This window comes from Aspergillus puulaauensis, chromosome 1 (genome assembly GCF_016861865.1).
Source record: "Aspergillus puulaauensis MK2 DNA, chromosome 1, nearly complete sequence".
Lineage (NCBI taxonomy): Eukaryota > Fungi > Ascomycota > Eurotiomycetes > Eurotiales > Aspergillaceae > Aspergillus > Aspergillus puulaauensis.
Genome location: NC_054857.1, coordinates 3,326,210 through 3,353,138, shown reverse-complemented (window position 1 = coordinate 3,353,138; position 26,929 = coordinate 3,326,210). Strand labels below are relative to the sequence as shown.

The 26,929-nt window shown below is 50.4% G+C and overlaps 11 protein-coding genes across 11 annotated transcripts; 6 read left to right on the top strand and 5 right to left on the bottom strand.

Moving 5' to 3' along the window:
• Positions 1-249: 249 nt before the first annotated feature.
• On the bottom strand, positions 250-1,745 carry APUU_11320S (uncharacterized protein; the record flags this gene model as incomplete). Its single annotated transcript, XM_041696991.1, has 3 exons — positions 250-1,176; positions 1,232-1,605; positions 1,691-1,745. 3 exons carry the CDS (start codon positions 1,743-1,745, stop codon positions 250-252), a joined length of 1,356 nt encoding a protein of 451 aa, XP_041550686.1.
• A 726-nt stretch (positions 1,746-2,471) lies between these two features.
• On the top strand, positions 2,472-4,225 carry APUU_11319A (putative MFS transporter; the record flags this gene model as incomplete). The annotated part of the gene is made up of 5 exons (XM_041696979.1): positions 2,472-2,549; positions 2,627-3,016; positions 3,088-3,782; positions 3,851-4,015; positions 4,087-4,225. 5 exons carry the CDS (start codon positions 2,472-2,474, stop codon positions 4,223-4,225), a joined length of 1,467 nt encoding a protein of 488 aa, XP_041550685.1.
• A 324-nt stretch (positions 4,226-4,549) lies between these two features.
• APUU_11318A (putative cell division protein kinase (Ctk1)) lies at positions 4,550-5,936 on the top strand (the record flags this gene model as incomplete). The annotated part of the gene is made up of 5 exons (XM_041696968.1): positions 4,550-4,605; positions 4,657-4,759; positions 4,813-5,631; positions 5,691-5,846; positions 5,907-5,936. 5 exons carry the CDS (start codon positions 4,550-4,552, stop codon positions 5,934-5,936), a joined length of 1,164 nt encoding a protein of 387 aa, XP_041550684.1.
• A 711-nt stretch (positions 5,937-6,647) lies between these two features.
• APUU_11317A (Zn(II)2Cys6 transcription factor domain-containing protein) lies at positions 6,648-8,434 on the top strand (the record flags this gene model as incomplete). The annotated part of the gene is made up of 3 exons (XM_041696957.1): positions 6,648-7,375; positions 7,428-7,699; positions 7,752-8,434. 3 exons carry the CDS (start codon positions 6,648-6,650, stop codon positions 8,432-8,434), a joined length of 1,683 nt encoding a protein of 560 aa, XP_041550683.1.
• A 1,850-nt stretch (positions 8,435-10,284) lies between these two features.
• On the top strand, positions 10,285-12,369 carry APUU_11316A (SH3 domain protein; the record flags this gene model as incomplete). Its single annotated transcript, XM_041696946.1, has 1 exon — positions 10,285-12,369. One exon carries the CDS (start codon positions 10,285-10,287, stop codon positions 12,367-12,369), a length of 2,085 nt encoding a protein of 694 aa, XP_041550682.1.
• Positions 12,370-12,993: 624 nt separating this feature from the next.
• On the bottom strand, positions 12,994-15,170 carry APUU_11315S (flavin-containing monooxygenase; the record flags this gene model as incomplete). Its single annotated transcript, XM_041696935.1, has 7 exons — positions 12,994-13,896; positions 13,963-14,060; positions 14,122-14,217; positions 14,292-14,449; positions 14,535-14,744; positions 14,823-14,900; positions 14,959-15,170. 7 exons carry the CDS (start codon positions 15,168-15,170, stop codon positions 12,994-12,996), a joined length of 1,755 nt encoding a protein of 584 aa, XP_041550681.1.
• Positions 15,171-15,472: 302 nt separating this feature from the next.
• On the bottom strand, positions 15,473-17,959 carry APUU_11314S (OPT family oligopeptide transporter; the record flags this gene model as incomplete). Its single annotated transcript, XM_041696924.1, has 2 exons — positions 15,473-17,035; positions 17,084-17,959. 2 exons carry the CDS (start codon positions 17,957-17,959, stop codon positions 15,473-15,475), a joined length of 2,439 nt encoding a protein of 812 aa, XP_041550680.1.
• Positions 17,960-18,335: 376 nt separating this feature from the next.
• Positions 18,336-18,961, bottom strand: APUU_11313S (GNAT family N-acetyltransferase; the record flags this gene model as incomplete). Its single annotated transcript, XM_041696913.1, has 2 exons — positions 18,336-18,825; positions 18,945-18,961. The coding sequence occupies 2 exons, from the start codon at positions 18,959-18,961 to the stop codon at positions 18,336-18,338; spliced, it is 507 nt and encodes a 168-aa protein (XP_041550679.1).
• A 409-nt stretch (positions 18,962-19,370) lies between these two features.
• Positions 19,371-20,442, top strand: APUU_11312A (D-isomer specific 2-hydroxyacid dehydrogenase family protein; the record flags this gene model as incomplete). Its single annotated transcript, XM_041696902.1, has 2 exons — positions 19,371-19,890; positions 19,949-20,442. The coding sequence occupies 2 exons, from the start codon at positions 19,371-19,373 to the stop codon at positions 20,440-20,442; spliced, it is 1,014 nt and encodes a 337-aa protein (XP_041550678.1).
• Positions 20,443-21,189: 747 nt separating this feature from the next.
• Positions 21,190-22,021, top strand: APUU_11311A (uncharacterized protein; the record flags this gene model as incomplete). The annotated part of the gene is made up of 2 exons (XM_041696891.1): positions 21,190-21,204; positions 21,266-22,021. The coding sequence occupies 2 exons, from the start codon at positions 21,190-21,192 to the stop codon at positions 22,019-22,021; spliced, it is 771 nt and encodes a 256-aa protein (XP_041550677.1).
• Positions 22,022-22,276: 255 nt separating this feature from the next.
• RAV1 (WD repeat protein) lies at positions 22,277-26,606 on the bottom strand (the record flags this gene model as incomplete). Its single annotated transcript, XM_041696880.1, has 7 exons — positions 22,277-22,774; positions 22,825-23,075; positions 23,130-23,376; positions 23,423-23,866; positions 23,913-26,174; positions 26,261-26,449; positions 26,526-26,606. 7 exons carry the CDS (start codon positions 26,604-26,606, stop codon positions 22,277-22,279), a joined length of 3,972 nt encoding a protein of 1,323 aa, XP_041550676.1.
• Between the last annotated feature and the right edge of the window lie 323 nt (positions 26,607-26,929).

Genomic DNA, 26,929 nt, shown 5'->3' with positions numbered 1-26,929 from the left:
TGCGGTACTGCAAACTGAAGCTGGTGCAAAATCGTGGAGGCGTCCAAGTCCCTATACCCCTCATTTTGCAAAAGACATGCAGCAAGCGGGTTAACTATATTGATTACCTTCATCGAGTCCAGATTCGTTAGCTTAAACCGGTCTATCAAAGAATCTAGCATATTGGCCGTGACAGTAGTGCTTCTTCTGTGATAAGATCGTGTCAAGTTAGTAAAGAGTGGACATTAAGTTTTAAAGTAGTACAAGTGCTTACACTGCGCTGGCCAGCTTTGTAGAGCATATTAATAGAAGCCCCGGGCCCAAAGCGTTGGCGAGCTGGGACCAGCGTTTCCCATATTTTTTCCTCTCATGAAACTTAGCTCGCAGCTCCGCTCGCCGTGCCTGGCTGAGCGTTGTCCACCCCTCGTGGATATTCTCTAAAATACGGTCGATAACATGTGTTGCATCTCCCCGCCCCACCGTTGATGTCGTGCGTTTACTGCTCGACCTATGTCGACGCACTCGGTGCGTCTCCATAAACTCAAGATGAAGCCGGATGAGGCCCACACGGTCACGAACCAAGTCATCACCCATACGAGAGCTGATCTGACAAACTGTTCGGTAGGCCTGCTCGAGCTTGAAGTACGGTGACACTGATGATGCCGGGTCCGGTCCTGCGGGCTTTCGCACTTCATTCTCATGCTCATTCCAGATTCCCCGACGTATCCAGCAAGGAACCTTTGAATCCAGGAATCTATAGAAGTCTTCGCATAGCATATTTTGCGATAGATATTTGAGTATCAATTCAGTTTCAGTATCCGACGGATTCAATCTGACTTTTTGCCTTTGCAGCCTGTTCCTCTTGACATGTGCTTTGTGGTCTGCCCGGATAGATGCGGGCGAATTCTGACCACCAGCTGCAAATGAGGCAGTGGTGACCTGTAATTCAGAATTGACGGGATGACGAGGCGAAGGAGATGGATTATGGCTAGCAGCCGGGGGGTTATGTCTAGTAGTGGGCGGGATGCGTGCATCTACCACTGTGGGATCCATGCAGTCAAAAAGCCGGGGGGATAGTGTATCACTTTCACCAACCCCGATAAAAAGCGGATCCGGTGAGATGTTTAGCATTGAGGGGGCATGAGCATTTCCCAAGTAGTCACTCTGCATTTCCATGTGTCCCGTAAAGAACGATATCTGGTGCTAATGAGTGCTTTCACATTGAAACGGGTGGATCGATCGAGGCACTTACATCACTAGGCGTCATGTTACTCTCGGGCCGTGCCATTTCTATCTCGTGTGCCGGGGCATACTCTGGTGGAGTTGGAGGCCATGGAAATCCTGAGCTTACTTGGTCAGGCGTATCGCTGCTGGATATATTGGCTTCCCCTTCTATCAGGAGGGCCCAATTGTTGTTCCGCGTCGGTTCAATCCGCATTCGAAAGGGACCGACATATTCAATCTGGTTCTGGCCTAGAAACATCTGCAATGCAAGGAGAAAATCGAGTGCGCTTGTTCGTGCAGAGGGTTGGTCATAGCACCGACTGAGAGAGAGGTTACTAGTGTCCATGATAAAATATTGCTTTGTGGTATTGACCTTCAGAGAGGGGAAGAAAGCAGCTGTAACTATTAGGAACATTCGGTTAAATACGAAGTAAAGAGACAAAAGCTTAGAGCTACCAAGTAAGGCTTCCCACAGATAAGCACAAACCGATTGGCTTGGCCGTCCCGCAAAAGTCTTGGTACGCATCATCGCAGTAAGCCATTTTGACGTTAGCTGCGGACGATGAGAACAAGTTTGGACGCCTGAGGTCCATTCAGGCCAGAAACGTGTACCGCGAGATGTTCTTAAGGGGTGATCGTCAGCCAGCCCCATTCCAGCCCACAGTGACAGCACCCGCACCCGATTCCATTTGTACGACTTGAACGCATCATCGTAGCGTGGCCGAGGATTTTCCGATCTCGGGCGCTCCCGGCGTCAGAGCCTATAAGCCCAGGCTTTAATCAGTGGGACCGCAAGATCTGTATTCGTTTGGGCACATAAAGTGGGCATTGGGATGGAAAGAAGGCGGGTTTGCCGTGTTGAATTGGAGTGCGGCGCAGCCACTTTGCATGCGGACCGAGCCCCGCCAGGGGGTGAGACAGCTATCACATCCAATTTGATATTATTCGACTGGGATGGATATCATCCGTGCCGTGTTTACCGCGGACTGGCGGTGGCGTGGAAAGGTTTGGATCTGATTTGATATCCGTCGACTCACTTGCAAGGATGGGATTGCGTTTGTACCAAGTCGTGAGGTCCATTGTGGCAGCCAACAAGAGGATCACGTCGAGCAACGTCGAGGATGGACAGAGACAAAGAAAACAATCCCCTGCTAGTCATTTGGCACTCACGTGTTCCATCTCCTATCTCTCTCCTCTCCCTCTCATATCGCTCTTGTTATTTTCAATAGAACACCTCCCTCTTTTTCATATTTATACATCCTTTAACCATGGCATCAGAGCCATCTTCAGGGCATCAGCCCGCTAACGACAAGGGTTCTGCGCCAACCCCATCGGATCCCAACCTGGTGGGTAATGTTTTGTCTTTCATGATATACTAGTGATTATCGTCTGTCAACTGATCCATGAATTGGAAATCATTCAGGTTACCTGGAATGGGCCTGACGACCCAGAGCACCCGAAGAACTGGACGCCATTTCAAAAATGGACCTCGATCATTCCTATGTCTCTGTTCAACTTCCTCTCCTCCATGAGCTCGGCCACCATGGCCCCGGCTTTGACAAGCATCCACAGCGATCTCGGCTTCACATCGACTACCCTGAGCATCCTGTCGTTGACGATTTTTGTATTGGGGTCCGCTTTCATTCCTCTTATGACAGCACCCCTCTCCGAAGTCTTCGGCAGATCATTTGTGCTGCAGTCAATGAATCTGTTTTACATCCTCTTCAACACTCTTTGTGGTGCCGCAACATCTCCAAATGAACTCATCGTCTTTCGGTTTTTCGCCGGTATAGGGGGTGCAGGTCCTTTTGCAGTAGGTCTTTCAATTGTGGCTTGGTTAGATATCGGCAAATTAGATTCACTGACTACCCGGGTTCTGTATAGATAGGAAGCGGGATCAATGCCGACTTGTTTAAACCGCATGAAAGAGGCCAAGCGATTGCTCTATTTACTTTGGCACCCTTGCTTGGTATAGTCATCGGCCCAATTGCTGGAGGATTTCTCGTCCAGTATGTTAGCTGGCGATGGTGCTTCTACGTTGTGTCTATTGTCGGAGGGGCAACTCAAATATTGGGCCTCCCCTTTTTCCGTGAAACCTACGCCCCCGTTCTACTTCAGCGACGCTGTAAACGGTTACGGAAGAGCACCCAGAATCCCGCTCTCTATACAGAACACGATAGGACTTCTCTGCCCCGGCTCCTCCGCGTGAGCCTCACTCGACCATTCAAACTTCTTGGAACCCAACCCGTTGTACAAGTATGGAGCCTATACTGCGCGTTCCTTTGGGGAATTCTTTATCTTCTCATCGCCACGTTCCCAGATGTATGGACGGTTACGTACGGTGAATCAGTCTCAATCGGCTCTCTCAACTATATTTCATTATTCATTGGGATGGGTGTCGCGTCGCAGCTGGGAACCCGCTTGGCTGACATGTTTTATGTACGGTTATGCGCAAAAAACGGCGGCCGGGGACTACCTGAATATCGACTTCCTGTTCTTATGGTAGGGGCAATTCTCGTCCCCATCGGTCTGTTTTGGTATGCTTGGAGTGCTCGTAAGAGTATCCACTGGATTATGCCGTGAGTTTTCTGTCCTATTTCCGTGGCCTAATAGCTCAACGCAGAACCCACCGCTTATTTTCACCAAGGAATATTGGAGCCGCTATCTACAGCGCTGGTACTCTCATTGAGGTTCTCTGCGTAACGGGCTATATCATTGACACATACCAAAAATATGCTGCTAGCGCCATGGCAGCTATATTTGTCTTGCGAAGTATTTTGGCCGTTGTCTTACCACTTGCTGCACCGAGCTTGTAAGTAAAAAATCTTTATATTAACTCTGTTCCAAGAACTCTTCGGGAACTAACATATATTATTCCACTAGGTACGCTAATCTGGGCTTTGGCTGGGGGAATACCCTACTTGGACTAGTTGCGATATTTGTGGGGATTCCAGCACCCATTTTGCTATGGTATTATGGGCCTACTTTGAGACACCGGAGCCCATATGCCAGGGATGATTGATGTGGATTGATGTGCGTTCACACTGCAAGCATGAATACCATGTTACGCTAGTTCATCACATTGCGGGTTATTGCCCAGATTCTTTCACCGGAATGCTTTCCTGAAACAAATCTGTTCATTTCTTGGAGGCCTTGGCAGCCTTCGAATGGGATATAGACATCATAGTATAATATAATTTTTTCTTAATCTCGGGTCTTTAACTCTTTATTTTTGAAATATAGTATACGGTGGGTCTCGGCGTCAGGTGATCTACTCTACCGTATTGGAACGGCTGCCAGCGCTCCCCGCCCACTTGTGTACTGCTCCAATATCCTCACCCCAGCCATGGATTGGAAAAGGAGTCTTAGCTTCACAGATCGACTCAGAACTATCCAATCGCTGTAAGTATTCTAGTAAAAGGAACAGTATTCCAGACTGACACCTGCGACTAGGACGACGGCTTACCAACAAGCCTCATCTTCGGCTGCATTCGCCGAAGCACAGACACAGGCAAGAAAACTCGAGGGCGAGGCATATGAACAAGCTGCCTCGAAGGTCCGTCAGCTTTAAAATGCTCTATTTTCCTGTGTGATTCTAAGCGTGTGTAGGAAGAATATGATCAACTCTGCCAAAAAGCGGTTGATGCGGCCGAAGCCACCGTATCTGAACCATCTAAGGGCGAGCTAGAGGATGACACAACCACTTCGAACCAAAAGCCTGGCGAGACAATAGGTCAGTATCAAGGGTGTCTTCATTATTTTGATGGTCTTCATTCAACAATATATAAATCCAAGTCAAAGGATGGTGCCCTCGTTGCGCTGAAAGTCACAACACCACACCTACTAGAGCCACCACACGATGCTCATCGTGAGGCTCAGCTCTTGCGCGAGGCAGTTAGCGAGCGTATAATACCGCTTTTGGAAACATTCAAGCTTGACGGTGGCCGATTTATTCTTGTGTTCCCTTTCAAACGACATGATCTCGAGACTTTACTCCGCCGAGGGGTCTTAACAGCCGCAAGCACTAGATCTATCCTGCGCGATATGTTCAGTGCATTGGCGTCTATCCATAAACTAGGAATTATACACCGAGATATTAAACCGGCAAACATTCTCCTTGATTCCCCTAGCGGTCCAGCCTATCTAGCGGATTTTGGGATAGCCTGGCGAGAAGGAAGCATAGAAGCGGAGCCCGCAGACAAAAAGATCACTGATGTCGGGACCACATGTTATAGACCGCCGGAGATATTATTTGGGTTTAAAGGGTACGGAATAGCTCTTGATCTTTGGGCCGCTGGGTGTGTTGCTGCAGAGGCAGTGGCTGTTGGGCACAAACAACTGTTCGATGCTGGCCCTGTTGGAAGTGATCTGTCCCTTATCCAATCTATTTTCACCACCCTGGGCACTCCGGATGAACAAACGTGGCCGGTAAATAGAACATACCAACTCTTTAATTTATTCCCGACGCATACTGACAGTCTTCCTAGGGGACTGAGAAACTTCCGGACTGGGGCAAAATCGAATTCTACAAGTACCCGGCCAAGAGTTGGGATCAGATCCTTCAAGGATCCTCTTCTAATGGACGAGACCTTGTGAGTAAATTAATCATTTATGAAAGTGGCCAACGCCTTTCTGCTGCGGACGTAAGTTCTCTATAACAGGCCCTCACCTCTTGAAGTCTGAAATTAATTCTTGAATCACAGGCCTTGATGCATCCGTATCTTTCTATCTAGATGCAATCCGGTGACAGCTAGTTGGCTGAGAACTCGCCTTACCATATACTAAAATTATAGTTCAAAAGTCTGTGCACACCTGCAAATATATAGTTGAGAGCACATCTTGAAATCGCATTTACTCAAAAAAAAACAACAAATTAAGACTCCTAAACACATGCAAAATAAATCTATTTAGTACTTTGTATACCAACCGCGCGATCGAAATACTGCCTCTATCCGGCGTGGCATAGAATCAATTAAACCATCCTTATATTCTTATTTATATTATACTAGGAAAATACCAGAATAACATATGGGAAGTCCACATTATTTGATACCCACATTACGCCTTGCACAGGATTGAAATAGGCTGCGACTTGAGACGGCCTTGAATGGATTCAAAAGTGGATTGCCTGTTGCTGAGCTCGCGTTTTACAGGATGTTCTAACGGGTCGCGCTGGATATGTAACCCTAAGGCATGGCACTCTGGGTGCCCCTGGCGCAACTATACATTGGGGCGCCCACAATAAATGAAGGATTGAGATAAAAATTCCTAGAATTAAAGACCAAATCCTTTATTTACCCCCCCAATTCCTTGGTAGATACCTCCAGGCTAGAGGAGGTTTGGACTTCAGGGTTAACTCCGACTCCGACTCCGATTCCGACTCCGACTTTGTCTCCGTCTCCGTTTCTCTCACTCATCATCCTCCACACCTCAACCGGGAAGCTATGTATCGACGACAACCACCCAGGCGTTATGCCTGTACTCGATGTGTTCGACTGAAAGTCAAATGCGTCCCTGCCGGCTCAGGGGCTTGCCAGCGCTGTACGCGACTTGGCCATCTATCATGCGTGTTCCCTGCCGAGTTGCGCGGAAACCCAACAGCAGGGCGAATCAGCTCCGGGCCTCCCAGCATAAGCGATGAAGCAAAAAGCCCAAAGTTCCACGGACTCATCGACGACAAATTAGCCGATGAGCTTCTATCAAAATACCGGGCGCAGAAAGTGCCGCATTTCCCCTTTGTGGTTATCCCTCTAGGGGCAAATGCCGCGACGCTTCGCGAGCAGTCACCATTTTTCCTTCTGTGTATTTTGACTGCGTCTCTAGAACATAATTCCAAACTACAGGAGGAATTGGAGCTTGTTATTCGTAAAGAAGTCGCAAATCGCATCGTCGTGGGCATAGAACGGAATATGGACCTCTTACAGGGTCTGCTCGTGCATGGCGCTTGGTACCATTACCACTGGAAGACGTACCACACGCATATGTATATGCTACTTCAGATGACATTGATGGTGACTGCGGATCTTTGCCTCGACAAGCAGGAGAGTTTCAGGATGCAGACGATCCCAGCTGAAGGGAAAGAACCCGATAGTGCATATGGCACCAAGGAATCAACCTCTCAAACTGCGGCCCAGCAGCGTGCTTTGTTGGGATGCTACTACCTCTGCTCCAAGTATTTACTTCATAATGCTGCTTGATAATATTTTGACTGACTCTCCGATTAGATCGTCTTTATTTCGCCGGCAAATTTATATGCGATATTCGCAGTGGATCAACGACTGCGCCGATGCGTTGGCAGAGAGACGGGAACATCCAACGGACTCGAAGCTCAAGGTTTATATCGATGCTCAGTCACTGGTGCGCCGAAGCCAGTTATTATTTGATGAGGAGCGGCGGGGTCTCCATCCTGCATCAGATAACTGGGAACAAATTCTTGAGATCATGTCACAACAAGGGCGGATGGAAAGTCTGCTGTCACAACTTCATGGCCAGGACTGTAAGCTGCCAATATCTCATGGAATTTGCCAGTACTAATGTAAACACAATAGGGCCGTTACGCATCGAGCTAGGAGGATTACCAGCACTGATACTTGGCCAGGCGTTGGGAAGACAAAAGCATGTCTTCAAACTACGAGAAATGAACCAACTCCAACCCCTTATAGATTCCGCGCATTACGTTGTCGACACGTATCTAGAAACCCCTGCACCAGCTACTCTCCACTTTTCTTCCACTTCCTACATCACCATTTGGTTCAGCTTACTAGTCCTGTCCAAACTGAGTTTACTTTTTCATCCCAATAAACAACAAGCCACTGGGGTGAATAAGAAGCATGTCCAGAACAAAGGCGTCGCTATAATCCAAAGGTTCAAGGATATCTCTCCTGAAGAAGACGGTTTCTGGACAAGTTCAAGTAAGTCGATTTCCACCTTGTTGGCATGGCTAGAAAAGTCCAATACCGAAGCACCCCCGGGATCCGCATCAGCAGATACACAAACTGCCAGCGACAATAATGCAGCTACATCTCAATCTTCGCAACTTCTGGGGCTAAATGCAACGCATCATCAGCCTGTTTGGCCCCTGACAGACACCCCAGACGTTGTCGCTTCTATGAATGGTCAGTTCCAACCGGTGGATGATTTTGACGTCCATGTGTGGCAGCAGCTGCTCGATAGCTTTACCTGGTTTGGGCCACCAGAGGAGGGATTCGGACTTGGCCACTACGATATGTGACTTGACGGTCGTAACTGGATGGCGATAATTAGGTGTTTCCTTTCCTACGGCCGACGGCTGTACGCCGCAGACATGCGTCACTCGCCCAGGATCAAAGCCGAAGCACGAGGGCACAAGTCGCACCCGTTCGAATCAGAATAACCGATTGCGTGCTGCATTTCAGTACCAGGTTAACGAACGTAATCTCTGTTGCACAAAGTTCCAAACGTTCAGGCTGCTGCCTGCATAGCATTGCCGGGTTTATTGGCCAGTTTTAAACAGGACGAGACTTTAGAGACAGTTCGGCGTCAATGACAACAACATTTGTTTCAATCGGCGAGCAGCCCAAAGCTCGAACCTCGGGCGGAGCTGCGGTGGCTGAGTGCCAGGCCGTTGCAGGCGAAGGAAATAATGGGCCAAGTTTTGACGGTCTGTTTCAAGTCGGCCCTAAGGGGATGGGGTGACAATCTTTCACCACCACGAAAACTGGGCAAGCCGCAAGGCTGACTGCACAGAATTGCAAGCTTGCGACCGAGGCGGAGAGAAGGGTCCATAATACCCCGTAATAATAAAATAATAATAATAAGGACCCAAATTGATCCAAAGCTCTTCCTCAGGCGAGGGGAACAAGCGAGGGAAACTGTAAAGCGCCCGGGAAGACCGGAGTGGGCAATGAGCACTAAACACCGCCATCATCTTATGAAGCAGTATTATTACTAGGCATAAAATTTCGACACCTTCAGACGAATCAAGACACAATCAGTGTTTCTCCTCTTCTTGGGTGTCCGAGCCACGGGTCGACATTGGCGTTAACCGTGGGAAGTGGCGGATTACCCCTGAGCAGAAGGGCCGCAGGGACAGAAGTAAGAAGTTAGAACTTAGAACCATGATTTCTCCAGGACTGTGGGACGGACAAGAGATTTGGAGGGTAAGCGTGGATGAATCAAGGCCTGAATCCTTGATTCAATCTTTGTGATTCTGCGTATCCAAATATAGCGCAAATTGCACTGGTGGCAGGCCTGTGATTTGTGCAGTGCAGTAGTGGGCAAGGTCAGCTCGTGAACAAGAAATGAAAGAGAAAGCATTGATTGCTCGTGTCCGTGTTTACCGACCCTCCAGAAACCAGGAACCGTATCAAACATTGGCCAACCACAATTAGCCCGGCCCTGGCGAGAGCGGGGCGCCCCAGAAACCTCTCCCCATACGGCTAGCGTGATGCAGCCAGCCCTGAACACGCACTCCTGCGATTGGGCTGTCTGATCCTTTAGGTTTGATCTCATTTCGTTTGTCCCTCAAGGCTGGTAATCTATGGTAAATACCAGTCACACTGGGCGTCCGAGTCTCATCACAAGAATCGCTCGCTCTGTCATCACAGGCCGTTCTTCCTCCTCGCTTCATCTCACCACTGCCTTTCCTTCTCCCTCCCGATTCGCGGGGCCTCTGCGTTTCTCCCTTCCTTTCTTTTCTCTCGTTTTGAATTATCGCAGCCTGGAAGCTCGCTGTCATTCTTTTGTCTCACCCGGTGGACGTCCAGCCATCGCCGAGTATACGCATACTTTCCGTTCTTTCCACCCACATTCTTTAGAACGCGCTTGCGCCCTTTTCGCTATTGAACGCGTTCGATCGCTTCAGAATACAGCCCAGAGGGCGTCCGCGATATCTACCGGCCTTATCCCCGCCGAAATCGTCTCCCCAGTCACACCTTGTCGGACTTGCCTAGTACAAGATCCCAAGCGATAAGAGACTCAACCCACCTTACTCGGAATCGCCGAGCATATATCTCTTGTTTGAATAACTCATCTTACCTGATTAGATAGAGTGTGACGGAGGACCTGATATCCCCCGCACCAAAGAAAAAAGAACCGAACATCATGGTTCACGCACACGGTCACCATGGGCACAAACCCCACCTTGAGCAGCGCGATCCCGAACTTGAACAGCGCGACCCCGATGGAATCACTGTCTACGTCACGGCAGACCCGACCTTTGATGGCGAAATAGGTGGATATTCCACCTCGGGACAGGACGATGAACCGAAAGCTACCAAGACCAACGTCGGGGTGGGTGCGCCTGTGCAAGCGACTCAAACCAAGACCGAAGAAGACAAGCCTACGGAGACAAAAACACAGTCATCTGACGACGACGATGATGATAAGGACAATGACAAAACTACAACGGAAGAAAGGCCGTCTCGAACTACCACTGAAGATTCCAAACCCACCGAAACCGAAGACAAGACTACCACAACCACCGCTACGGATGATGCTGACGCTGATACAACATCGAACACGCACACCACCCTGGCAACCGTCACATCCAGCACAACTGATTCCGATGGTGTTCCCACTTCCAGCTTCATCGCTGACCAGTCCAGTGAGACGGGCTCTGGTGCGAATACTGTTGACTCTGGGTCTGATGGTCTCACCGGGGGTGCCAAGGCAGGAATTGCGATTGGTGTGGTTCTCGGTGTTGGAGCAATTGCTGCTTTGATATTCTTCTTCATTTGGAAGAAGAAGAAGCAGCAACAGCAGGGTGAAGGACTCGAAGCAAACGATGCATCAAATGAGAAATATGCTGCTTATAACAACCCACCACAGCCCCAGGCGCCTCCGCCAAGCAATCAGCCCATGGCTGAAACCAATGCTCCTCAACTCAATGTTCGCCCTATCACCCAGTTCGCTCCCGACTTGACTCCAATTCAAGGTGGTTTTACGCCCACGTCTTCAATTGGCACCGCTGCAGCCCTTGCACCTGCTGGTGCCTCTCAACGTAACCTCACTGGCAACTCTCCACCTCAAACACCCCAGAACCATTCTCCCGAGTCTAGTGTCAGCACTCGTGATCCTTTCGGCGACCCTGTTAACCCCTTCGGCAGAGATGCAGAGGTCGGCGGCTCCCCTGTTTCTGCTATGACTCGTCCTTCCACTGCCGGTAACCAGCCAGAGGTCCCAGTTTCCCCTGAAGCTTTACCTCCTGCTTCTGGTACTTCTGAACCTACTGGACCTGCTGGATCTGCGGCTGCGGCTGCGGCTGTGGGTGGAGTTGCCGTTGGTGCTGCCGCTGCCACTGCTGCTCACAATGCCGACAAGGATGCGCCAAGTCGTCCAGGAAGCGCTGATTCGGAAGCCTCGTCGATTCCTGCTCCCACGGCTCCTAATTCCAATGTTGTCGACCCTGCTCTAGGTCCCATGGGTGCAGCTCCGCCTCCTGGTCCTGGTTCTCCCGCAGCTCCGGCCAATGTTCACCGTGTGCAGCTGGATTTCATACCCTCAATGGAGGATGAATTGGAGCTTCGCGGTGGTCAGCTTGTCAGACTTCTACATGAATATGACGACGGTTGGGCTCTCTGCGTGAGACTGGACCGTTCGCAGCAAGGAGTTGTTCCTCGGTCCTGCCTATCGGCTCGTCCAGTGAAGCCTCGGACAAGACCACCTCCCCCCGGAGCCGGCCCTGGCCCCGGTCCTCGTGGACCTCCGGGACCTCCGGGACCTCAAGGCTCTCCGATGATGGGACCACCCGGCCGTATGCCGCAATCCCCGCGGTTCTACCCCGGAGATGGCGACAGACCCGCTTCTCCGTCTTCGCGTCCTATGTCTCCCGCTCGCCCAATGTCTCCTGCCCACGGTGGCTATGGACCTCCTCCGCATGCTCAGCCTAAACGCCCGATGTCACCCAGCCAATTCCCGGCAGTTCCAAGGTCACAATCTCCAGGTGGAGCTCGACAACCGCCACCCCGTTCAATGAGCCCAGGACCCTACGGTCCTCCCGGCTTACAGAGGCCGGATATGCCAGCTGCCAACCAACGCCAACGTAGCAACAGTACCGGTGCTCCTCAGCGAGTCTCCCCCGGACCCGGCTCAAGTCCCCTGGCCGGCCCTACGGCACCACCACCATCAAGTGCACTTCCGGCAATCCCGACAAACTCTGCACCACCTGCACCACCCAACGACGCTTGAATGCGTATGACCATTCAATCACCAGAAAGCAATAAATTGGTACCAGGATAGCCAATAATAGAGCATCCTCAACTATCCTAACATACCATTTGTGCGCCTGGTGCCTCAAATTTTCTCTACATTTTATTCTCCCGATCCTTTTTTATCTTCTTTTATTCAAACCAATCCATTACTTTTGAACTTTTCCAACCTGGTTTTTAACACTGATGTTGACGTTTCATAACACGCGTTCTCTGTTGTACGAACAGCGAGATGAAATTCCTTCTGCCTCGACAACGAAAAAGAAGGAAAGAAGTCCGAGCATATGCCCATTTGACGGGATATACCCTTTGTGTAGATTTCTGTATAAGATTACAGTTTACAATTGCATGTTCAATATCATATCTGCCTCCGATCCTCCTCTATCATACCGTTTTGATTAAATGCCTATATCCATACCTTTACCTCATTTTGGTATGTTATACAATTCTACTTCCCAACCTGTCGTCTTGTGTATTAAGCTCTGAGTAGCGAGGATTGTAGTTGTATTGAAAGTCAAACTATTAAATCTACTTTAAGCATAGTATACTTACCACTACTTAGCAAAATATGGAAAAGCCGACCCAGCCAGCTTTTCTCGCCCACTCAGTAAGCCCTATATCCCTCTTCCGGGTCCTGAAAATACCTCGTCGTATCCTTCCCCGCGGCCTCCCTAATCGAAAACCCGTTCCCCAGGTATCGAAACCGGTTTGCCGAGCGATATTCAAACTCCCAGTCCTCAAAGCGGATGTCACCCAGCATATGGAACCAGTGGATACGGCTGCCAGGGTGCAGGGCCGTGATGGGCCCATCGACAGTGCCGTTTTTGAACCAGCTGCGGCAGGGCGTCGCCCATGCGGTCCGTTGCATGAATGTCGAGACGTGGGTATCGTAGTCCGCTGTTGCTGCCTGGGATGGCGTAACGGAGCAGATGTCCTGCGTTTGTATCTTCTTTAGGAAGTTGATCACGTACTTGGTGGTATGTTCGATTATTGGTAGTATGCTGCCGTGGCCGACTGGGGAGTTTGGACCGAGGAACACTGAAGAAGGAGAAGAAGAAGAGTCAGTACCTGGCGAGGAACTTGGGGATAGGCGGTTGAGCTCACTGAAATAGTTCGGGAAGTTTGGAACAGCCAAAGACAAATATGCCGTTGGTTTACTCTTCCATTGCTCGGCCATTGTCTTGCCCTGACGACCTACTATCTCGAAACTCGGCGTGAATGAGAGATCGAACCCCGTGGCGCAGATGAACGTATCTATCTTAATGACCTCGCCCGTTGTCAAGACAATTCCCTCCGGCACAACGTGAGAGATGCGCTCCGTAACGACGCGGACATTCTCCCTGGTCAGAGCCTCCAGGTATCCATTCCCAGGAGTTGGACGTCGACAGCCGACCGCGAAATCAGGCAGCAACGCATTTACCAGACGTTCGTCGTCGGAAAGCTTGGTCGTCATCTCCTTGGTAGAGTATTCCCGGGCTTCTGCTTGTTCCTGGCTATCAGCAATTATCTACTTCTGTTAGAATCCTGTCCGGTCTTGATATCTAACGTATCTAACGCGAATTTTGAAACCCACAAATCGGAACCGCTGGTTGAGTTCTCCCTCAATTTCCTTCCTGTAGTGGAGATATTCATCCGGATGCTCTCTGAACCGGGCTTTCTGCTCGTCGCTGACTAGATCGAGGTCAGCGCTACAATGGTCTCTACATACAAACCGCAAAAGCTTTCTGCTTACAGGCAAAGTTGGCGCCTCCTGGGCCAGCATGTCGCTGCGCGAATCCAGCCGTGATCCAAGTTGGGGTACGGATGAAAGTCGTCAAGGATTTGACCTCTAGAGCGGCGTTGCTGCTGTTAGCATCGATCTATCTCCATGGAATCACACCAAGACGAGATGTCACGACGAACTTGACTGGATGGTTGGCACAATCTGCACGCCAGACGACCCGCATCCCAGCACGGCGACTGTCTTGTCTGTCAGATCGTGGCCCTCGGGCCAGGCAGCACTGTGAATAAGATCCCCTGCAAATGAATGAAGGCCCGGGATGTCAGGCCATTTCCACTTGCTTTCCGTGGTGATTGCGGTCAGTCAGTCATATTTTCCTTTTTTTTTGTTTCAATCAAAATGGGTTGGTGATTCGGGGGTCGCACTTCAAAACACCGCATCCATTAAGAAGGACATGGCACCAGTCCTGCACGACCTCGCTCGTCCTCACATTCTGCACTTCGACCTTCCATATTTTCAAAGCTTCGTCCCATACAGCACTTATCACCTTGTGGTTCAGGCGGATAGAGTCATACAGGCCGTATTTGGACGCAACCCCTTGGAAGTAGCGGAGAATCTCGCTATGGCCGGAGTAACTGCATGGTATACCACAGGTCAAGATACAAAATACTCTTCGTACTTTTTTCCAAATTTATCCATACAGGTGTACTCACAAATGCGACCAATCTGGGTTAGGTTCCCAGGTATACTGGTAGTTATGCGAGGGGATATCACAAGCACAGCCAGGATATCTGCAAAGAAGACCCTATTAGATGATTATAATCAAGTGATACGCCGATACGCTCGTACCTATTTTCAAACCACGTCCCTCCGACATCCTCGTTCTTCTCGTAGATCTGGAGCTCGTAGTTCTCCATCTGCAGCTTCATATGCCGCGCGACATTCAGCCCACTCGCTCCACCGCCGATCATCACAACCCTAAGATGCTGCGGCGTGCCGAGTGGTTCCTCCAGGACGGTGTAGGAGCTGCCATTGCTGGTTCTGGGTCCGGTGGAGGACATTATTGTGTGAAACTAGTGCTGTTAAACAAGTAGTTAGTTAGTTAGTCGGATGGAGTATTATTAGTTAACATACTGTTTGTTATCCATGCGGGGTTAATTTGTAATGCGGGGATTTATACACCGAGGTTTAAGCACGGTTGGACGAGGGGAAGAGGGTTATTAATAGGCTTCTTAAATAAGGCAGGATAATAAGTCATTTCTAGTCGTTATGATTGCAGTCCTTCTAGTTAGGTGTAGAAACCAACGCTTTTTATATATTAAATTCTAAATCCCGAGTGCAATTTCATTACCAAGGCAGTTGCTCAGAGATGAGGAACATCCCCACTGGCCAGGAGAAGGTTCACGATACTCATGATCCCCTCCCCGAGAATCAACCCAGAAGCCAAAACGACGACGCTGGATGCAGCGGCATCTGCAGCATCAGTTCTGTCTTTAGCCGCTTCGGATGTAGATTGGCGACCTGAAGTAAGAGGCCTGTCATTGCTTCCCGTTGGTTGCGTTAACCCGTCCGCCTGTGAGGGTTCGGTCTCTGGTTTGAGTTCACCATTTGATGCCGTATGTCCCCGAGACCACCACCAGGCAATGGCACCGCCAATTGCTCGAGCAAGTGTGAATGAAGGCACATTGAATATGCCAACGGCGACTGCAATACCACCGGGAATCCAAGATCGCCAGGGAGCTGAAGTGCCATACGGTCGGCCGCCGTTGGCGACTGGCGAGGCAGCGATGATCCGGAGGATGGTTATAGCTACGAAGGCTGCGCCAGCAATTGTGGAGGCCTCCCATGCCATTGGCGGAAGACCTTGACCTGTGACGAGGCGCGCAGTGAAGATCCAGACGTATGCCGTGGGTGTTTGGAACATCGGGCCTGGGACCTCGTAGACGTTGACATACATCTTGTAGACGGCAGTAGAAAGGACAGCGCCGACAAGACTACCGATAATTTGGCCGTAGAATTGGGCCTTGGGGCTTGCGCCGAGGAGGTGGCCTGTCTTTAGGTCTTGCATCATGTCGCCGGCTTGGAGCGCGCCGGATTCGGACACAGCGCCCGCGAGGAGGTTAGTTACGAGCGCAGTGCGTCGGGAGAAATGGGACGATGGTGTTGCGATAGAGAAAAGTAGTTGGGTTAATTTGCTGATACCGGAAACTGGGTTGAGATCTGTCTCGCCTAGGGCACGAACGCCCATGACTGAAAGGAGAACGGCGAGAAGTGTGGCGAGGCTCGAGAGAAGGGGTGATATGATATCGCCAAAGACGAGGTGCATACAGACGACATTCAGTATCAGAGTCAATGGAAGCAAGATGAGAACCGTTCGCATAGAAATTAGTTGAGATGGAGGTGCGTCGTCATCGTCGGAGGTTTTTGAATCGAGCCCAGGTTGGGCTAAATTGCTCGGGGATGACGATTCTTCCGAAATAGGACTTAGGGCTGAGTACTGATATGAATAGCGACTGGGAGTCGCTGGGCTTTTCGACACGACCCAATGTCCAACCCGGGTGTTGGAAAACCTATTTATGATCTTTGGTGCAGCACCCACGGCAGGTTTTACTACCAGCCAGCCCAGGCTAACAATGGAGTCCGCTAGCATGATGGCCAAAGATACCCAGACGATCCATGCTTTGCTTCCATCTTCCCAACTGTCCACCGGGCCCGGTGCCCATCCGCGAGCTTTCGCAAGCGGCGACAAAATACCCCAGCCCAACACAGCCCCGAAAAGCATGTGCATACAGGTTGAGGGTCCCATAATGATTCCTTGTCCAACGTATGCCGGAGACGGATTCAGTGTCCACAGCCAATTATTAGCAAGTGTAAGGCCCAAAATGGGGATATCGCGGACTTGGGGTACGAAGTAGGAGAAGAGCGTCTACTTTGGTCAATGTGGTTCTCATAATCAAGACCAGAGAGGACTTACATAAACGCCAGACAGCGCAAATGCACCGATGAGAAGGCGCATTTTTGACCTCCAGTCTCTCTTCACATCCTCGGAGTCTTCCGCAACCTGCTGCGGTATGGTTTCTCTTTCTTCGTCGCCCCGTGACAGCAGAGGTTGGGCGTGCTCCTCATCCTGTTGGTCTCCCGTCGAACCAGCAACGCTTCTTTGTGTATCCTTCTCGCTCTTCCCGCCCCCATGCAGGACCCTTAGCATCAATGCTGACGCAGTTCCGCTGGGGAACTTCAGCTTTTCGCGGACGATCACTTCCTTCCTCAGGGGCACGGCAAAAACAACACCGAACAAACAAACTCCCAGACTCCATAAAACCAATTTCCAGAAATTCATTCTCAACGGGCCACCCTCCCCGGTACCACCATCACCAGACGGTCCATCTTCCCCGTCCCTTATAAGAAACTCCAAAGCGGGAATGACCCCGACAAACCCGCAGCCAAGAGGCATCGTCCCAACAGCTCCGGCCACGGTCTGAATGAGGACATTCTCGATGGGCGTGAACGGATAGGAGAGGTATTTCGAGAAGACTTTGAACACCGAGAAGCCTATCAACGCTGAAGGCATGGCCATTGTACTGATCCAACCCGTCTGCAGCCCAAAGTAGGTATTCGAGAAGGTGATCAGGGCGCCGATAACGAGACCAACCAGCAGGGACCTCAAGGTGAAGCTAGGGGGAGGCATCTCGTGGGGTAGCTGCGACGTATCGCGCGGTCCAAATGTATCGCTGTCCTGGCTGTCTCTTGGACCATTGCTATTGTTAAGCAAGGACGTATTTGGTGCCATTCTGGGGCTGTCGTCGCCATCACCCGGCCAGGAGCCTGGCGTAATGGATTGGTAGTTCATCAACTCAAGCCGCTCCGGTTAATTTTTCAAATCACAGCATGCAACAACGCAATCGACCAGATCCGTAGTCATATAATCATGACGAGCACGGTTAAATACGTAAGAGGGGAAGTTGATGTTGGAGGAAAGTTGGAGGAAGAGAGGCGTCACAAGCGCAATGACTAAGCTGGCGATAAGCGATAAGAGGCCCACTTAACTCCACTATCTACAACTTACTCCGTACAACTACAATGATCTGTACTTTCTACTAAGCATTATCCTTCCAAGCAGGGAAAAAATGGGATATTTGTCATTTCGGACGATAAATTAGAGAGGAAAGCTGAACTTCAAAATGACCAACTATATTCAATATCGGCCATCTACAAGTCTATCGACATCATAATTTCCCCGTCTTCATCCGGCGGCTCAGTCTGCCTAAAACCCATTTTCCGATAGAATTCAAAAGGGAATCCTCCGGCTTCACAATCTTGAGCGGGTTCTCGCTCGTTTTCCCTTCTGGTGGCGTCGACATCACCCCCAATGTCTTTGCCCGGGGATTGCGCTGTCGGATGTGCGCAATCGCGAATTCCACGCCCCGCTGGTCGTACCCAAGACCCTGGTACCGACCGTCAATCATGAATCGCCAGATATAGTAGGCCTCGTCTGGATCCCATATCGCCAACATCAGCATGCCGACAAGCGTTTCGTCGGCATAGATGGCTCGTACCCATGCATCTTCGGAGTAAGCTGCTTCGCAGAGAGACCACACGTTGGGGGCGAGATTGCCTGCCTGGCCGGGTTTGAGGCTCAGGTTTGCTACCGCTCGCCAGTTGTCCTCGGTGATTTCGCGATACGTGAGACTTGAGTCCCTGCTGGGAGCGGGGTTGCTGGGCGTGGTCGTCATAGGATTTAAGCGACGAAGAAGCTAACAAGGAACCATCGAACTGCCCTTACTTTGCGATCTTTTTTTTTTTTTTCAATATATTCAAAAATTATAGCTGCTTACCTGGGAAGTTGTGGCATAACTACAAGTTATAAGCTGCAGTAACCTGACTCATCTACAGGGTCCAAGAAGGATATCCGAGGCCTGAGTGGACAGCCAATTGCTCTATAGCCAATTATTCGAACAACTGCTCTCACTGAGTCACTTCAGCAGGCAAATACCGACCCAGCTATTATCACATGGCATAGAACCTCAGTTTTACAAATCAGTTATAGAACTGCTCTTTTCCAGTCACGACATGCTTATGCACGGTGGATCTTCGTGTTTGTGGTGCATGTCATCCACAGGGCGCCGCCCCACAGTCCATGCACGGCCTTACGGTAACGCTCGTCAAAGGAGCTGAAAAAGGACAGCAATAAATAAATATCTGACAGTCCGCTCACTATCTGAGACCCATTTCACTGATATCCGAGTACAGATACTGTCGAGATGCCTCTTCCATCAGCCCAACATCACCACATCGTCTTCCTGCAGGGAGCGGCGGTCCCCCAGCTACCCCAATTCAGCCTCCCCGCACCATTCACCTATTCGCAGACTGTTCACGATTGGACAACCCCTGCCGAAGTTGCAGAACGCATTCGAGATGCATCTATTCTCGTTCTATCTGCCATCCGAATTGACGCCACTGCACTCTCACCCGAGAACAGCCCGCATCTCAAGCTCATCGTGATGGTCGCTACCGGCTACGACTGCGTGGATCTTGAAGCGTGTCGGAAAAGAGGGATCGTTGTCTGCAACTGTCCCAATTCTAATATCGAGGCTGTGTCCGAGCACGCAATAGGATTGTACTTTGCTACACGGCGAAGATATCTAGACATGCACCTCTCAACGAAGGCAGGGAACTGGAAGAAGCGCGGACTGCTGATGTTTGACTATCTTAACAAGGATGGGACTCCGCCTTTAACTTGCCAGGACGAAGTCGCTGGCATCATTGGGAATGGAAACGTTGGTAAGGGCCCGGCCAAGCCCCTCCTATACAAGCTGCAAGAGGCTAACGCGAGTTATAGGGAAAAGAATCGCCACAATGGCACGTAATCTGGGAATGAAGGTGCTAGTATCCGATCGCAAGGTATCAAGTACCGGTACCACAGACTCTTCAAGAGTTCCGTTTGACTCAGTCATCAAGCAAAGCACAGTCCTCTTCGTCGCTGTGCCGCTTACCGACTCTACTCGAAATTTTATCTCTACGCCGGAATTCGAATCCATGTCCTCGCATGCCTTGGTGATCAACGTTTCCCGAGGTGGCACTGTAGACGAAGCGGCCCTCGTTCAGGCATTACGCGAGCGCAAAATCTCGGGGGCAGCCACAGACGTATTCAAAGACGAACCTGCAGGTCCTGAGACTACACCCTTACTCGCAGAAGATGCTGGAGATCTTAACATTATTGCCACACCGCATCTTGCTTGGCTGTCCCAGATAACCTTCGTCAACTATGCAACGAAGTTAAGAATGGCGGTTGAAGCTTGGACATCAGGGCAACCCGTCAATGTCGTGGCCTGACAGAATTATTCGCAATAGATAAGATATATAGAAGGCCTTTTTTTTAATTACAGTATAGTAGCTGACATCTGAATCTGAGACTCCTATGACTGACTGACTATTCTCCCCAATTCACCGGGTACATACTATCGGGTCGCATCATTCCAGTCCAGTATCAAAGCCACCAGAGAACGCGGGCCTATACTCCTAATAAATAACCTCCCCGCGCAATCAAACGCCAGGAATGTGCGATGCGCGACACGCGATTTGCAGCCAATAGGGCCTCCACATAGCATGATAAAGCTGATGAATGGAATGTTCGTAGCCCCCGCGGAGCCACATACTTCACGCCGTCGCGGAAACGCAAGGCTCAACTCCCAACATTCCGCATGCACAATTCTCTGTCAGAGCCTGAGACATTCGAGATTTAGGGACATCATCGCGTTTCATCGCGTGGCTTCATTCACGACTTTTCGTGTCGAGTCCGTTCTTCCCAGCCCTCCCAGGCCCAGCCATGTAAACACATCTACATATGCGAGGCACGGAGTGGCGAAATCGGCTGGCTGGAGGGAAAGAACTGGGTATTTAATGGACTGTTGGTACCGGGGTGTTTGAATCTACATTGAAATCTTTCTATACTACAATTAGTGTGTCCTGGCCACTGCCAATATCAAACCTTCTATACCGCCCGGTCTATACTACTTGTCTACACCAAACAAGAACCATCTGCGTATATCACTCTCGAAAATACACTTTCAAACCGCAAAAATGCATTGGACAACAGTATGTACCTTTTCTTCCCATATTATAATATTATTTCACCCCACTAACTCAACCCTCCCAGCTCTCCATCCTCCTCCCCCTCCTCGCAACAACAGCCCACTCCCTCCGCACACACCGCATCACCACAAAATTCGGCCCATCATGCCCATCCAAATCCCAAACCCCAGGTGACCTCGACCTCGACGAGCGATTCTCCGTCAGCATGAACATCCGCCAGGGAGTCTGCCAGGGCGTCCCCGTCCCCATCCCGCTAGGCTATCTCAACGAGGTAGACCACGTCTCGTTCGCTCTAGAGATCGACGAGCGCCAGCGCGGACATGCCGCAAACTCGAACTCGAACTCGAGCTCAAGCCCGAGCATCCACCCAAGTGCATATATCCACCCAAGTTCAAGTGCAAACGCAATCGCGAGCACAACACCAACACCAAGCCCAACCCAAAGTCCAAGCTCAGTCGCAGTATCAGGGTTCTGGCGCCGCAAGGAGAGCCGCCCCAACATCGAGATCTGCACGGTGCGCCTCTTCGAGAAACCGGGGTGCTACGAGCCGGTCCTCATCAGGAGGGAGTTCGCTGTGGGCTCTGGGACTGGCGGGGAGAGCCAGTGTGTCCAGCGGAGCAGGGAGTATATGCCTCTTGCGGAGGTGTTTGTGAGGATTGATTGTTCGGATGGCAGTGGCAGTGGATATAGTCATTCACCTGTGGTTGGGAACGGGACTGCGCATGCTAATGCGACGGTTAAGGGCCATGTCTCGCATCCTCCCAATGGTGTTATGCCTGGGAGGTGGCAGCAGAGGAGGCTGTCGCTTTTGGGTCGTTAAATTGGTTTGAGCTGTGTTAGGTTTATGTGATGTGATATGATATGACCATGTGTTTTTTGCTTCAGTTATGGACTGGCGTTCTCGGTGTGTGAAGGTCTTGGGATTTCCTTGATGATGTTTGTTTTAGATTTCAGATATGTCAGATATGAATAGCAATGTCGTTCATGAGATGAAAAATCCCATCTAAATTATAAATATAAAAGGCTCCAGCCACCTAGTATATACATACACCTAAATCAACACAGAATATAAATGCTAAAACCCGAAACTATCAAGCAAAGAGTTCGAATCCGGCTCATGGAACATCGTCGGCGGCGGTTGCGGCTTCTTCGGCGTGACCGGCTCCATTCCCAGACTCTGCTTGGTCGGCATATCTGCAACAACAAGACTGCTTCTCCGTCGAAGCATCTTACGGTAATCAACGGCGCCATCGACCAAATTGATAGCGCCGCCCTTTGTGAGTTGTGTGGACGGGGGCTCTTTCAGGAACTCCCAGTGGCGGACGAGGTCAAGAGCGAGGAGGTCACATCCCATTCGGTCATATAGGCGTGCATTGCGGAGAACAAAGTCCCACTCGTCTTTGGCGGATACCTTAGAGGCACCCTTAAGCGTTTGTAGCGTCATCTCCCGGAGTTGTTTGTATAGAACAACCAGCGCTGGGTCATTGGACAGGTAGGACTTGGCTTGTATGGGGATCGCACCAGGAGTCTCAGGCGAGTTCGGAGTTGAGGGGACAAGTGATTCGACAGGAGACTGAAGTTTGGTTAGCACGGATTCTTTGGGTATCAGTTTATGCAGCTTACAATAAGCGATCGCACAGCCATATCGCGGCGGCCGAGCATCCAGAAAGCCCATGAAGCCATCCATCGATTCCCATCAGTGGCAGCTTCAGGTAAAACTCTCGTTTCCAGAATCTCCTTTAAGACAGGCCCATCATCCCCTTCGTATGCACGGGTGATGGCAATCGCAAGTTGAAGATCGCCAACCTGGTTCAGACAGACATGAACAGCATCCCGCAAGTGGTCCGCGAGAAGGAAGAACGTTGCGGCGTATTCTGTATTTTGTGAGCTTAGAGTATCATTAGCAGACAGGACCATAGGAAACTTACCAAATCTGCGTTTTCCAAGCAAAGCATATGCGTTCTTCAGAGCAGCTGTTTGCCACCGGGGCTCCCGGAAATCGTTTGCCAACAACTTTTGTGTCGCAGATTGTTCACGGTTCCAATGAGCCATCCGCCAAAGACCCTGGAGGATATTCTTCTTCCGGAGGGCCAGGTAAAACAAAGAGCAATCGATTGGATTCCTCTCTTCTGATTTGGTGTACTCATATCGGGCGACCACTTCTAATTGCTCTCGCTGCAAACTATTAGCCAATGTCCCATCGAAAAGGATTCGTCCTTACAATTGTCACAGGATTCGAAAGCCACATAAACATTCCACTCTCGCGGGCAGCCTTCCAGGACAGCTTGCCACCAAACTGCTTTGACGCGAGATCTAGGAGAATGTCTTGGCTGCTGCTATGGAAGGCCCAAACTATCTCTCGCCAGGATACTGTGCTCTTATTTGCAATTCCCTGGGTCCTGCGCAGCATATGTTGTCTGAAAAACAAAAGATAGCGCGCAGCATTATCATCCATTGAACGGCGATGCTTTTCAACAGTGGCAACGCATTCAATCGTATCAACCAGTCGGACTTGTTCCTGGCTAGTAAGCTGCGGCAAAGCTACTCTGGCGAGGTTGTCATTGAGAATTGCCGCGGTATCCTCGTCCATCACTGATGGCTCATCTTCCAGGGAAAGGTCCGCATATGACGAGTTGAGTTCCTTAGAAACCGCTTTTTGTGGTGCCTTCTCGGTGTTAGTCAAGAAACGGTCTTATAAGGATTCAACTTACATCAGAATCCCAGTAAATGTCTTCCAGCGGCATCTCCAGAAAACCATGAATATCGTCACCCTCCGTATAGAACTTCAGTTTCCGGTGTAGATTCATCAATATCGAATGCACCAAGTTCGTCTTGCCGCTGAGTATACATTGGGCGAGGAATTGCGGATGGAATACAGGGAGTGAACCATTCAGCCTGTTTACAACTTCGAAAAGATCAACGATCGACGAGCCCCGGGTAGGTATGCGAAGCTGTGACACCAAACGGTCTGCAACATTAATCTCGTTCCCGTAAACGAAAAGCTGATTGCCCGCCCCGATAGCAAGGTGGCCATTACTCAACCAACATGAGTCCCCTATAGGGTGAGGCGTCAGATCGCGGATCCATATCTCGCGAATCTGTGTCCAAGATGGGCCAGAATCGAGATAGTCGTAACGCAGTTGTGAGAGTAGGACTACCTTGTGTGGAAACCCCACTGCGAGAACGGATTGCATATCCGGAGTGGACGTCCAGTCCAGGTCGCGGATAACATCCTGCTGCGAGAAGTGCTCCTCAAACTCGAGTTGCGCGCCGCTTGTATCCCAGATGGTTAAATGTGTTCGGTCCTCGTCAACAAGTGCAGCTTTCTTAATGGAACTTCCACTTGCAAGCGTTGGATTCGTGATACCCGTCTCAACAGTGGACGTCAGTAGCCACTCTATGCGCCTATTCTCTTTATCAACCTTGGCAGTCCATGTGCGGACAACACCAGTCGATGTATAAGATAGCGCTATATCAGGAGAAAAGAGATCAAAAAACCCAGACATTTGTGTCCGAGGCCCGGCGGGGTCGACAGGTAGGAAATATGCGACGTCCTCTTCCAGTCCTAAATCGAAAGAACAGAACTCCTTCAAATAACATTGGGACTTGGTCTGTCCTTTCCCAATCGGGAGGCTGGCCTCCCAAGCAATCCCAGTCATATCGGCAGCGATTGCCGCCAGGTATACAACACCCGCATTCTGCTCATGCGTAAGCATCTCCAGGACACAGAGCGGTTTGCTCGAGAGCTGGAATGTCGTAGATGCAAGTTTCTCGGCATGAAAGGAGCGAACGTCCCATAGAGATATCCCATTATGGTGCAAATTAACAATGAAATCTCCATTCTCAATTACGCAACTGCGGTGGATATGCTCGTCGGAAAACAGCGTACTCTTACGGGCAAGCCCCGAGTCGCTTTCTCTCCGTTTCTGCTTCCATACTAGGGCTTTGTTGTCATCGGTACGTGAGGTGAGAGTGTCCCCAAAGGCGTTGCGGACTATTTTCTTGACAGGCCCAATATGCCCAGTCCAGGATGCTTTGCGCGCTATCCGATTCTTGACTGGGGCCGGATCAAACAAAACATCAACCTGAGAATCAAACCATTCAATCCGTCCATCAAAATGGTGAATCAAAATCGAAAGAGTGTCTTTTGGGTCTGCGTTCTGAAAGGCACATATTTGGGCGTAATCTTCCTGCGCGGAGCGTCCACGTAAGAACGAGAAATCCAAGCCTTCCACATGGAGAATGTTAAACACGTTCAATTCGGACTGCGTCTTTGAGCCGACATCTTCCAATGCCCAGGCAGACATATGTCCCTCGCCATCTATAACAACACATATCTCTGGGCTCTTGTTTGCCACTTCGATAATGTGCTCCAATGCATGGTTTCCTTTGTTTCCCGTGCTCCGTTCCACTGCCCGCTCGGTGGCACTGCAGAATTCCCTACTGTCGATGATGAATCCGTAGCGGCGAGATATGTCTGTACCATTCGTCTGTCGCGGTTGTACAGAGACGCCCATATCGATCTGGGTCCAGAAATGTAGTGGGGCCGGAGCATGGTTATCAACCGCCGCCCATACTCTAATCTCATTGTCGGCGCATAGCGTGTAAAAGACGTTCGCCATCGATTGTTCTCCATGCAGCGGCCTGCGCCAATGGAATCCCGTAACTACGGCGGGATGCGGGAGGTACGACACATCAAACCGCACATCGTCCGCCCCAAACGCAAGTCGTCTCCATACTTTGACGAAGCGATCGTAAAGTCCCGTTGTAACAATGAGGGTCGAGTCCGGCGAGAACTGCGCGAATTTCACAGGGTTTGCCAACTTTTGCCTCCATGCCGCCCGCGGTATGTCGTGCAGAAACCAGAGTGTCAAATACGAGTTTCCCACAAGAAGCTCCTCGTGGGAACCCCACGATATCGTCCGGATCGTTTCTTCGTCATTCTCGTAGCGGAGGGTAGAGGACAGCGACCACTATCGATTTCGAAGCCGTTAGCACCATTCAGCATTCTCAGCAACTCCACGGCCCAACTCCAGTATCCTTGGGCGCAGCCACAAACCTTCAGCGTTTCGTCCAGAATCCCATACGGCTGGTAAACGAAAACATGGGGACCCCCGCAAACAGCAATCTTCCCTGAAGCTTCATTTATTGCGACAGCCTCCAAGGACTGTGTGTCATCGACGTAGATCGTTTGTAGGAGCTTGTGCGGACCTCCGAGTATAACTAGTGCTTGGCCAGAGATGTACACCTAGCAAGACGCGCGAATGCGTGAGCTCGACAACAAACAATGAATTTTCGAAAATTGCTTCATTTTGGAAACTTACAACAACTCGAAGATCATTCCACAGCGCGGTGTCGAAAGACTGGAGCTTCACAGGGGGTCTCCCCGGCAGTACAGCTCGCATAGGGGTGGTCGTGGGGAAATCAGACGCTTGGTGCGCTCAAGACGGATAGTCCACCATTGCCAGGTAGGAGCATGAATGGCTTTAAGATTAAGGAAATAGAGTAGGAGGTCCGTAGAGCTTGGACGTGGGGAACTAGGTGGTACAAGCAAGGGTTGGTGGGATTAATGTTGTCTCGGGATCCAGAATGATGACGCCGATTCCGCAGCTCCTCCGCTTTTCCGCCGTGTGACCTTGCGGGCCTACCAGCTGACAACATCTATATAGTATACCACCAAACTGAGGCGTCAAGACATATAAAATGACAAGATATAGGGTCAGTTACT